The sequence below is a fragment of the Talpa occidentalis genome, unplaced genomic scaffold (genome assembly GCF_014898055.3).
Source record: "Talpa occidentalis isolate TD23 unplaced genomic scaffold, MPIMG_talOcc4v2.1 talOcc4.13, whole genome shotgun sequence".
Taxonomy (NCBI): Eukaryota; Metazoa; Chordata; class Mammalia; order Eulipotyphla; family Talpidae; genus Talpa; species Talpa occidentalis.
Genome location: NW_023601322.1, coordinates 20,717,765 through 20,729,836, shown reverse-complemented (window position 1 = coordinate 20,729,836; position 12,072 = coordinate 20,717,765). Strand labels below are relative to the sequence as shown.

Sequence of the window (12,072 nt, the reverse complement as noted above, 5' to 3'; positions counted from 1 at the left end):
GCAGTTGCTTTCAAGGCAGATGTAGAAATGCAGGGGTGAGGAAGGAACATTCTCTGCCCAGTTTTAGTCCCTTGGCTTCCTAGCCTCCTAGATACCCACTTGTTTCTCTGCACCTGCCATCACTGATGCCTCTCACATCATGCAATGGGCTGCCAGATCTCTGAGATATGTCCATCCTATCCAAAAAGGTTCCCCATCCCCACACCACTGCTAACCCCTAACCCTGTTTCATTTTCTTCCTAGCTCTTACTTGGCATTTTTGTTTCTATTTACCGCTTTTCTTTGCCTGGTAGAATGTAAAGGCCATGAGGACAAGGATTAGGTCTGTTCTGTTCATGGCAGCTTCCACAGAGCCCAGGGCAGTGCAGGCACAGAAATATTTAATATGTATTTATTGAATAAATGAATGAGTAAACAGCTTCTATCTCTTCTACCAGTCTTCCCAGGGGAAGACACCACTATGTTTCAAACTCCTCTTGCAGACTGGGCTGAGAATGTACATTTATTAATAAAACCATCTGATGATGTTATCCCAGGAAAAAAAATGTTCCTTCCATCAAATCCTCAGTTTCCCCATCTGTAAAATGGGATCTTTTATTCTCCCAGAACCATGGTACCAGAGGCAAATGGAAGCCCCCTTTACCTCCCCATAGCTCCTCCCCCTTAGAGACAGACCCAGATTATCCCTCCTCCTTCCCCCTAGCCCCATCCCTCAGGGGAAACAAAGCTAAAGGCCCCACCACATCTGCTTCCATACATTTCTGGATCTCCACCACCTCGCTGGGATAGAGCTCCACCTCCAGGCGCCTGTCTGCCTTGTTCTTGTCCAGCCAGCGGTTGGCCGGGAAAGTGTATTGCTTGCCTTGGCGGGGCACGCGGATCTGAACGCTGCCCAGGAACCAGCTGGCACGCATGCCAATGCTGTCATGCCCGATTACCAGCCGGTTGATCTGGAAGGAAACCCAGGGTGCAGGTGAGCAAGAAGCTGGCGCATAGAAACCTCCAGGCTTCCCTCCATAACTTCTCTGAAACTAGCACAAACTGCTGTCCTCCTGCTGGGTCTCCAGTTCCCAGGAAAGGTGGGTGTCCCAGTCCTGTTCCTGTCCATCATCATCCAGCTGAGGGATACCACCTCTCCTGCCTGCTGCCTCCGGGGGAATTGAGAGAAGCAGGTGGGATGCATTTAAGTGGCAACTGTGACTGCTCCAGGGGGTATTTAACCATGTTAGGAGGTGGCTGTGCAGGAAAGCTGACATTCCAAATATCAGTGACTGCTTCTGCTAGCACGCTCGTGACTTGGTTTGGCTTGAAGCAGGACACAATTGCACATATGTCTGCACTTCTTTGACGTACCCATCCTACAGGTAACAGACAGCGGGACAGCCCCTCAGGGCTTTGTGGGTTTTGTGCCTCATTCCTCCTCTCACTCTGGGACCTGAGGAACGTTTTTTTTCTTTCTAGAGTCCACTTGCTTTGCTATTTTAGCATCTCTGCCCCCAGGCAACCTAGATGATCTCACAGAGGATAGTGTTATCGTCCTATATACTTGACTTTTCAGTGTCTGAATGACTTTAATGTTTTGTTGTTGTTTGTGGTGTTGGTGGTGGTGGTGGTGGGGTATGTGTGTGTGTGTGTGTGTGTGTGTGTGTGTTTTGGAATGCTACTAACAGGGCAATTGTAACCTCAGATGGAATTATCAAATAGCCTTCAAGATCCCGTCTAGCCCCTAGGTTCTCTCTGTGATGGCTTGGAAGGGTCACACCAGCCATGAGCCCTGTGCCAGAAGGCCAGATTTAGAAACTTGCCCGCAGGAAGTCTGATGCCGTGCTTGTGAGTACTAAGTGCCTCTTTGCAGCTGGTAATGGAAACTGCGTCATAGCTGAGTGCTTGGAGCCCCAGCCCCCTGGAATCACCAGGAGGAAACCAGCAATGTTCACACGGCCTGAAAGCCTCTCGGGTGTGTGCCACGGGACTCTGGAGAGCTGGTTATCTTCCTGTAGACAGGTCTATGACAGCCCTGGGAGGATGAGCTGAGAGTGAAGGGACTTCTGAAGTCTGGGTCATATCAGAAGTCCTATCAGAAGTGATATCAGAAGACACATTCTGATATGACTAGAAGCTCCTTAAAGGGCTGTTTCAACTTCACAATGCCAAGATAGACATAGAGCAATCGCTCAGTCAACATTAGGTTGTGTTTATTGAGCACTTACTGTATGCATTTGTGTGTTACCAACATAATTAATGCTAATAACAATCCCACTAGGATGCCCTGCTATTATGAATGAGAAAATCAAGACAAACAGAAGTAAGTTATGCACAGTGGGTAGGTGGAAATGTTGGGCCTCAAGCCCAGGCAGTCAGCAGACAGAGTCCCAGCCCAAGCTTTCAGCCTCTTGGCCACACTGCTTGTTGAGGGGTTTTCAGAATCACAGAAAGGCCCCAAACACCACCCCCTCCTCTCAGATGTCTCTTTAATCCATAAGGATCTGAATCCTTTGTAAAGGGAACAGTATTTCACTCTACAACTGCCAGTTTGGTTTAAAATGTACACACATTTTGATCAAGGAAAACTGTAATTTAAGCTCATTACTATCAGGGTAGAATGACTGACATGAGATCATCCCCTGAGTGCATTTGACAGGGCTCCTAGAATAGGGAGAGGCTCACAAGAGCAGAAGGGCCCAGAAGGCGAGGCTGTGGACAGCCAATGCCAACTGCTCAGTTTTCACCAGCCACATCCTGTGGGCCTGGGCCTGCTCAGGCATCTGTAGAAATGTTCCCAACACTCAAGCACAAGGCTAGAGAGCCACGCTGCTCCAAGTCAAGGTCTCATCCCACCCCACCAGGGCCAGCTGGCCCCTCACGGAGGGAGACTCCAGGGATATGCCTTCTGGGGCCGGGTTTCTATGTGTCCCAGGAGGGTGCCCTGCCCCTAACTTCCTGGGCACAGCTCTGATGCTGCACACTTGACTTTGGAATTAGGGAGCAATTGCAGCTCCTCTATGCATTTCTTCATGTTCTTTCTCTTCCCCTTCTTCCATGTCTAGGACTGAGCTACATTGGTCCTAGCTCTTCAGATACAGGAAATGCTGGGACTTCTGTCAATAAAGTAATATTTCAACCCAGAGAGTCTCTGGAAGAGACTTCAGTCACTCTAGGTTGGAGCCGGGAAGTAATGTAACCTAAAAGGAGCCATTTTTCCCTTCAAGATGGGTTCACCAATGTGTGTGTGTGTGTGTGTGTGTGTTTGGTGGGTGTGGTGGGTTGGGTGTGAACCTATGTGTGCATCTACCAGGGAGCTGGGCGAGATATCTCACCACCTTGGGAAAGAGACTTACAGTTCCAATGTTCAGAGTCTCGAGGGTGAACTCGTCCACCCGGCCACGTTCAAAATAATCTTTCAGGTTGTTATCAGAGACAAGAAGAACTTGCTTGATGGTGTCAGATTTCTCCCCATAGAGCTTAATGTAGACTCTGGAATCTGTGCTGGCCCCAGGGACATCCCCAGTCTTCAGGCTGATGTGGTAGCGAAAGTCTGACCAGTATAGGCAGGAAGAAAGGAGAGAGAGGCAGGGTGAGCTCAGGGCAAGAGTGAGGGGCCGGAGCTGGAGGGGGTCTGCAGCCAGGGCTGGGACGCTGGCCTGGGCCTCAGGAGCCTGAACTCCTGCTTTCTGCTAGGAGCCCTGCAGTTGGGACAGATCTGCCTGTGTCTCTGTGCCGTCCCTTTACCTACAACAGTAGAATCCTTGTACTTGTTTGGCTTCCCACAGGCTGTGAAGGGGCTGGTGCAATACTGTGACTTGTAAGATAAACACATTTGGTCATTGAAATGCCCAAATTGTATTTTCACATGCATTAGGTCATCACCCAGGGTTCCTAACACACAGCCCCAAAACCTTTGTAGTTGCCTTAATGTTGAAAGTGACAAAGATATTTTTTTGGTGATGTGAATGAGGTAGTTTTTAGAAGCATGTAAGGATAGAGCTAGTTGTCACGAGAACCCACCCTAGGATTAGAAAGTTGGAAATTTTAGTCTCACCCCCGACCCTCAAACTCCAGGGAGGGGGAAGGGACTGGAAACTGAATGAATCACCAATGGTCAATGAGTTCATCAAATGTGCCTGTTAACAAACCTTAAAGACCCAGACAGGTAAGGACCAGAAGCTTCTGGTTGGGAACTATGTGGAGACGGTGTGACTTGGTGGGGGTGTTGGGGGAGAGGGGCTGGCAGCTCTGTGTCCTTTCTTTTGCCCTATGGGTCTCTTCTATCTGATGGTAAATCTTTTTGTAGTAAATCAGCAATCTAGTGAGTAAACAAGTTTCTTGAGCTCTGTGAGCCACTTTAGCAAATCAATCGAACTGGAAGAGGGGTGATATGGGAAGCTCGTCTGTAGCCAGTGGGTCAGAAACTCAGGTAAGAGCCTGGACTTATGACTTCCTTTGGAGGTGGAGGATGGGCTTGGGAAATGAAGCCCTTTGCCGGTGGAATCTGATGCTATCTTCAGGAATATAGTGTCAGAATTGAATTGAATCTCAGATACACTGCTGGAGTTTGAGAACTGCTTACTGGTGTGGGCAAGCCTTCAGGGACACACACATGGTAATTGGGTTCAAGATCCTATTCATCTGGGAATAAAAAAGCTTATGAACAATACTGAAATGTAAGAAACTTAATGAACCTAAATCAAGCACCTCATCCAATTTCGCATCTGATGGACAAGGAAACTGAAGCAAAGGGAGCATCAAGCTTGGCAGAAGGTGTTTAGGTCATTACACACCTGCTGTGTTCACTAATCATTCTGATTTAGGTTTTGTAGGTGAGGAATCTGATCTTCATGGGTTACAAGTTTGGGTGATGATGACAACAGTTAAGAAATAGCTAGTCAGGGGCCTCCCCGGTGGTGCAGCGGTTGAGTGCTGGGTTGCGAAGCTGCCCGCAGCCTCTGCAGCACCGGTTTGATCCCTGGCTGCTCCCCAGCCATGGGAGGAGGGTCCCACATGGTGCGCAGACCTCTTCTGCCGCCCGCTGCTACCCTCAGCAGTGTACCTCGGTCCATCTGCCTGCTCTGCTCCCCGCTCTGGTGAATTCTCTCACCCTCCCACTCTTCTGACTGTACCCAGTGCTTGTATAAATAAATAAATAAATAAATAAATAAATAAATCTTAAAAAAAAAAAGAAATAGCTAGTCAGGAGTAAAATCCTAATATGGATCTAAAGTCTCTTTTCTTAACTGAGTGATGGGCACCTGTCACCAAGGGCAAACCACACCCAGTGGTCAGGACACTTACTCTTCAGTGCTGCGTTGCTATCACTGGGCAGCAGCTCTCGCACCAACTGCCCATCATCCTTATCTTTGTCCAGCCACCTGGTGGGCAAACAAGGGGAAGTGAGCTCTTCTAGGTGGGCAGGCAGACAAGCAACCTCCATGCATTTTATGCTGAGTCACCAGGGAGACCAGCACTCTGAACAAAGGCCCCCAATCCAAACTGGGGAAGGTGCTTGGCCCCGAGAGGGTGACATTTGGCTGAGATAGAAGGATGACAAGGACTTAACAAGAAGAGGAGGCGCATTCTGGAGCGACAACTTAGGCTGGGATGAGTTGATGAAGGCCAGTGTGAATGGAATGTTAAAATTAGAGAGGGCTGGCAGGTGAGGCTGCAGAGGTGGAAGAGTCACATGATATGGGAACTTGGCAATCATGTAAGACGTTTATTCTCCAAAGTCATGAACACCTGTGTCATTGTCATTATCGACAACAACCACCTCTTTTTTCCAAGATCTTACCATGCAAGTGTGCAGTGTTAAGGACCCTGCAGTGAGGAAAAGGCAGAAAAGATACACTAAGGCAAATGAAACAAAGCCTAACCCTCCATGAGCCCACCATCTGGCTAGGAAGACAGGATAGTTTGACAAAGCACTGAAAACCAAGACAAGGATGGAGGTTGGACCAAAGTAAGGGCAACCAGAATTTTGTGAATGTTCATAGCAAAGGGGCTTTGAACTGAATCTAAGTGAGTTTTTTCAACCAAGAGAAGCTGTGACTCATGAGTCCATGGGAGTAGCCATGGCCCCAGCGTGGTGCTGGCCAGCCATAAGGGGAAAGACATTGGATTGATTGCCTGAAAATCACCTTTCCCTCTGGTCTTGGAGAGCCAGCCAGAGAAATTGCACAAGTGTACAAGCATGAGTTACAAAGGCCCCGGCACTGACCCTGATCTGTGATACAGGGCAAAGGCAGCAGAACAGACTCCCTTAGTGTTCTCTAGGGCAGTGGAGAACCCCAGATTCTTTCCTCTTGAGTAGATTGTCTATGTCTCCCCATTCATTGTCTTGGTGCATGTCTTTGAAGCCTACCCTCTTCATACTGCCGAGAGGGGGGCAATTCCAGGGCCACAGGACCTATCAATGAAAACCAAGGGCACCTGGTTTTATTTCCTCTTCTCTACACCCCCCTATATGCAGTCAGGTCTCCCTAAATGCTATCCTCTCTTCCAACACATTGCTTCACTCCTTGAGACTACTGCAGGCAACACCAGAGTGGTCCCCATCCCTTCTCGGGACACTCCTGCTCCAAGTACTTGATCTTATATTCCCAGAGTCCTTGCTGTCCACTGGCTCCTAACCCCACTGAAATGCTAGCCAACAACTAACTTGTCACATTTCCCACAGGCTTTGGTGCTATGGATCTAGAGCACCAGAGAATGTTTGTTCTTTGAAGACATGAAGATGCAATTGTGGAATTATTAGCATTGATGACAGGGAAAGGGAAAGGTTTTTGGGAGAAGGAGACTGCTGGCTACAGCCCCTCACATCAACTCATTAGGAGCCTTCTCCCCCGCCAAGATCACTCCGACACCTCCCACAGACATGGAGACAGCGGGATGACCATGGTCATGCAGACACTGTGAAGTGAAGGAGGGGCGACTAGCTCTCACCGTGGGGAAACTCCATCTGCTCTCCCTTCACGCTTTCCACCTCTCACCCATTCCCAGGCCCCCCCAGCAGTCAAAGAAAACCATGACTTGTCATTTCAGTTTTCACCTAAATACTGCAGGGTATTAATAGATGCTTCCAAATATAACTTTTCTTTCAGCTTTAAGCACTGCAGCCCGGTTTTAGAGTGAGATGTTGCTAAATGGATAAGCAAGTCTGCTGGTGATTTTGTTACTCTTTCCCTGCACTCACAAGGATGTGAGAAGATGCACATGTGTGTACACATGCACACACACGCACACACACGCACACACACACTCAAACACCACTCCCTGACTCCCTGATCTTGGCAAAGAAAGTCTGATAAATACACAATCTAAAAGCCAAGGAATGCTTGGGCTATCCAAAGCTGGGAGAGAGGCCTGGAGCAGACCCTGTTCAGAGCTCCTTCACAGGGAGCATGACCCTGTCAACACCTTGATCTTGGACTTCTGGCCTCCGTAACTGAGAGACAATAATTCCATTGCTTTGTCCATGCAGTTTCAGCAGCTCTCATAAACTAGCACATACTGTCATGGACTCCATGAAACCTCCTACCCAGCTCCCCTTGTCTGTATCTGTCCTCTATCCAAAAGCCAAAGAGAACCTTCTAAAATGAAAGAGTCCCACTGAGCTCTGCCTAGCTCGGTGGCTGTCCACCTCCCACCTCCCCTGGTGGCCCTCTCCTTTGTCCATCTGCTTTGGTCTGGCTGGAGTCCTAGAACCCTCAAGCTCATCCCCCTATACTTTCCTTTCCACCCCACAAGAAGCCTGCCTAAGTGTCCCCTCTGCAGACAAACCTTACTCACTAGCTCTATCTCACACCCACTGCATCCCGGTATGGTCACTGCCATCAGCCAAGCACCACTGAGAGCGTCCTTCCTCTCTCAGTTTGTAATCGTGGCCTTGTTCATTCACATGCTTATTGTTTAGTTCCCCTCTAGACTACAAACTTCATGGGGACAGGAAACAAGTATACAGTAAGTGCTTAATAAATATCCTTTGAAAGGGTGGGAAGAAAGCAATGAAAACTGTTTTACCCAGCATGCCCTCCAGGAAGCCTGTAAGTCCAAAAGGGGACAAGAGTCAGTGATTGACTAGAGAAGAGACCAGAACTCCCTCACCCCATCCTTTTCCAGGCCCAGGTCCAGCCCCATCTCTTCCTGGGAGCTTTCCTAGAAGGCTTCTATTAGTGCCACCCATTTGGAACTTTTGCATCAGGACTTACATTTTGTAATACTAGCAGTGCCTACATTTAGAAGACTGTACACACTTCTGTCACAGAAGAAGTATTTCACAATTATTGTCCCCCAGGATTGTCCCAGTGGCCATTCATGATGGGAAAACTGCTCAAAAAGTGATTCAACTATAGCAAGCGTGTGTGTGCATGTGTGTGCATGAATGTGTCAGTGTGCATGGGTAGAGAGAGGAAAGCGTGCACTGCTGGGTTGTTGGACAGCCTGCCCCGTTCCTCCAAGGAGGGCTATCCTCAGTGCAGCCACCATCGAGACGCCGGGCCATCCCAGCAGATGAGCAGGTCCCCACACAAAGCTCAAGCTAATCCTATTGCACCTCCCAGACATTACCACAGGTGATTGTGACGGTCAGCTCAGCAGCTCGGAAATGGGGTTAAGACTCAGCACTATGCAGCTATCAGCAGCCACTGCTGTACAAGTTCTATCTCTGAGCAGGAGCTAATCCACAAGGTATAGCAGACCTCTCCTGTCTCGGCCGCTGCTCCCCTACCCTGTATTTCAATCTGCCTGTTCTGTTCCCCACTCTGTCTCTGGTGAATCTCTTACTGCCCACCCCCTACATCTCTGGCTTGTACCCCAGCTCTTGTATGCATAAATAAATAAATCTTTAAAAAAAAGAGCTCAGAAATACTGATAGTGCTCCTCGTTATGTAAAAAATTGACAAAGTGATGAAATTTGAGAAAAAAATTAAAATATCTCTATGAGGAACCTCTAGAAGTCACTGGGAGCCCAAATTGGCTATGAGAGAAACCCAAATGCTGGCAGAGAGAGAGAGAGAGAGAGAGAGAGAGAGAGAGAGAGAGAGAGAGAGAGAGAGAGAGAGAGAGAGAGAGAGAGAGAGAGAGAGAGAGGGAGAGAGAGAGAGAGAGACTGATCTCACTAGGAAGCTGGGGACAGGGAATGAAAACAAAGTAAGATACCTTGAAAACTAATTCACAGGGCAGTAGATGTGGTTGGGAGTCTATCCAAATTTTAAAAAACGATAACAAAACCCATTTGATTCAAAACTTTGGTCAGCATGAGCCTATCTTCCTGAGGTAACTCTCAGTTAAATTGTCTTATTTTATCATTAAAAAGCACTGACACTTTGGAACACATATAGTCACAGTAGCGCCACACTGGGATGCAGCACCTGTGGTGTGACCTGGGGGACCACCTTTTTCTAGCACCAATTATCCCCCTGAGGCACTATTTTTCTCCCTGGTCCTGCTTGTAGAGCTGGGCCCCGGACCTAAGCTGGAGAAGATAAAAGCTGGCACAGGTGGGACTGTGCACCTGGGACACTCACCTGAGACACGGGAACTCCACATTGTCACTCTCCGGCTGCCCCTCTTCTCTCACCAGCACCCGCTCCAGGAACCAGCCGCTGCCCCCGCCCTTGCCATCGTGCCTGATCCGTACCCGCCGCACCTTCCGCATGGTCACTGACTCGATGGTGAACTCATCGGCCTTGGGAGGGAAAGGCAGCAAGGCCAGGGACAGCGACCCAGGCCCGGAAATCAGGAGAGCTGGAGCTGACAGGTAGGGGCTCCCTGTCTTTCACAGGTGGGCCCTGGGCTTCGGCTAACAGGTCATAGCCCTCCCCGATTCCTCCCACAGGAATATCTTTCACGGCAAGTTCCCAACAGTTGAGATCTGTATTTTTGGGGCTGAACAATAGCATCTCCTGTGATCTGGTCCTGAAAGATCCCACTGAAGCAAATATCAGTCATGAATTTATTATGAATTAATTTCTTGGTTAATCTTGGTTTCCTTGCAGGCCTCCGCTGGTGGCACAGCGGTTGAGTGCTGGGCTGTGAAGCTGCCTGCAGCCTCTGCAGCGCCGGTTCAATCCCCGGCCACCGGTGAGGGTCTCACATGGTGCGCAGACCTCTCCCGCCGCGCCCACTGCTCCCCTCAGCAGTGTACGTCATTGGTCTGCCTGTTCTGCAACCCGCTCCGGCTCTGGTGAATTCTCTCACCCTCCCGTGCTTCTGACTGTACCCAGTGCTTGTATAAATAAATAAATCTTTTTTAAAAAAAAAACTTGGTTTCCTTGCCATACAAGGACAACAGCCCTGTTCAAGGAGGGGAAATGATTAGAATTGGTTGGGACTGTTGGTCGTGCTCGTTTCACAGTTTTGCCTGCTACGGAGGCCCCCGAACTGCAGTAGAGGGTTGGAGAGGTAGCACAGGGTTGCAACTCACATTGCCTTTTTCAAACAGATCCGTGTTATTCCTGCAGTTGTAGAGCAGCCGCTCTCCTGTGTCCCCTACATCACCAAAAAGGCAGAGATAGACGTTGGCGTCGGTCCCCGCACCTTCGAGTTCCCCTGTGCACACCGTCACACGGTACCGGGCCACTGGCAGGAAGAGCAGGACACCAATGTCAGCCCCCAGGCCCCAAAGTGGCCCTGCCACTCTCCACCTCTGGAGCTTTGTTTCTCCTCTCCCCCAGCCCTCCTCTGGGTTTTCACCTTGCTTCCGCCCCCTACTGCCCAAGTCCTACTGGCGGCACAGCAGTCAGAACACCTCATCTGCAAACCCCTTGTCCCAGACACCCCAGAGGATCCCAGTTCAGACCAACTAACAGAATCCCCTGGGAAACTTTTATAAGCAATCAGCTTCCTCAGCCTCACTGAAGACACCCCAAACCTTAATTCCCAGAGGCAGAGTTCCTAAAACTGCATGGTCTGAAATCTCCCCCAGACCACTCAGCTGGAACCAGCAGTGGGAGGACCACAGGTCTAATTCAAACACTTCGGAACTTGATTCCATCTAACCCTGTGGACTGTTTTGCCTTAGGTTGTTCTCGAATTCATTTGCATCTGGCATTCCCAGCGAAGATGATTTTTCTTTGTGAGCCAGAACTGAGCCTCTCCTTCACTCAGAACTTTCCAGAGCTAAGGACATTCCAAGAAGAGCCTAGAGAAAGGCAGCTGCAGTGGGAAGGGCAGGGGCTCCTTCCCCTTTGGAAAATGTACTGAGGAAGAGATGGACCCGGATCTCTGCACATCACAGCCTTATTTCTCAGTTACAATAAGCTGGCATGTGACACAGGGGACATCTACTCATTACTCGCTCATTGCCCCACATCTGTTTACTGCAGCCTCGAGGAGCAGGTGCTAGACACCATGGTAGGAGCAGGGACCCGCCAGTGAACAAGATGGACAGACTCTTGCTCTTATGATGCTTGCTTTAGAGTCGAGAGTGAAAGGATGGAGAGGAGAGATAGGCTTCATACACAAATTACAACTAGAACGATCTGAGTTCTGTCGTAACAGAGCTCCTATCATGGAGTGAGGCATGAGTTTGATGGATGTGGGCAGGAATGCAGGGACAAGGCAAAGATGATTTAGAGGTGCAGAGATGATTTAGAGGTACAGAAAAACTCACTGCAAGGTGGTAATGGTAATGACAGGAGCCAACCACCTGGGGCTCTAAGGGCGCATGCCTGGGGAATGTGAAGTCCCTGAGTGGGAAGCAGCAGCATGTGATGAGGAGCAGAGAGAAGGCCAGTCTGGCTGGAGTGGAGGGCGCGGGAAGGGGATGAGATGAAGCGCAGAGATGGATGGGGACCAGATGCGTGGTGTGTGACAGGTCAAGGTGAGAAGGGTGATTGTCTTTGTTTGCCTTATTTTTTGCTTCTTACCACAATGGGAAGACTTAGAAGGCTTTCAGCAAGGAAGTAACTTGCTCTGATTTGTTTCAAAGAGCACCCTGGCTGCCATGAGGAGAATTAATTATAGAGGAAGAAGGAGCGAATCAGAAAGGCAGGTCAGCAAAGTAATCACAGAAGAGAGCAGAGTGCTAGGGCAGGGGTGCAGTGGAGACGGGCAGGAGTCAGCTGACGTTTTGTGGTA

The 12,072-nt window shown here is 49.3% G+C and overlaps 1 protein-coding gene across 1 annotated transcript in view; it reads right to left on the bottom strand.

Annotated features, from left to right (window-relative positions):
- The window catches only part of LOXHD1 (lipoxygenase homology PLAT domains 1), a 126,750-nt gene that overhangs the window by 66,856 nt on the left and 47,822 nt on the right, over positions 1-12,072 (bottom strand). The window contains exons 13-17 of the mRNA XM_037508574.2: positions 10,418-10,572; positions 9,519-9,679; positions 5,290-5,366; positions 3,339-3,535; positions 758-950 (exon numbers count right to left, since the gene is read on the bottom strand). Coding sequence (XP_037364471.1) covers positions 758-950; positions 3,339-3,535; positions 5,290-5,366; positions 9,519-9,679; positions 10,418-10,572 — 783 coding nt within the window. The remainder of the gene's footprint in view (positions 1-757; positions 951-3,338; positions 3,536-5,289; positions 5,367-9,518; positions 9,680-10,417; positions 10,573-12,072) is intronic.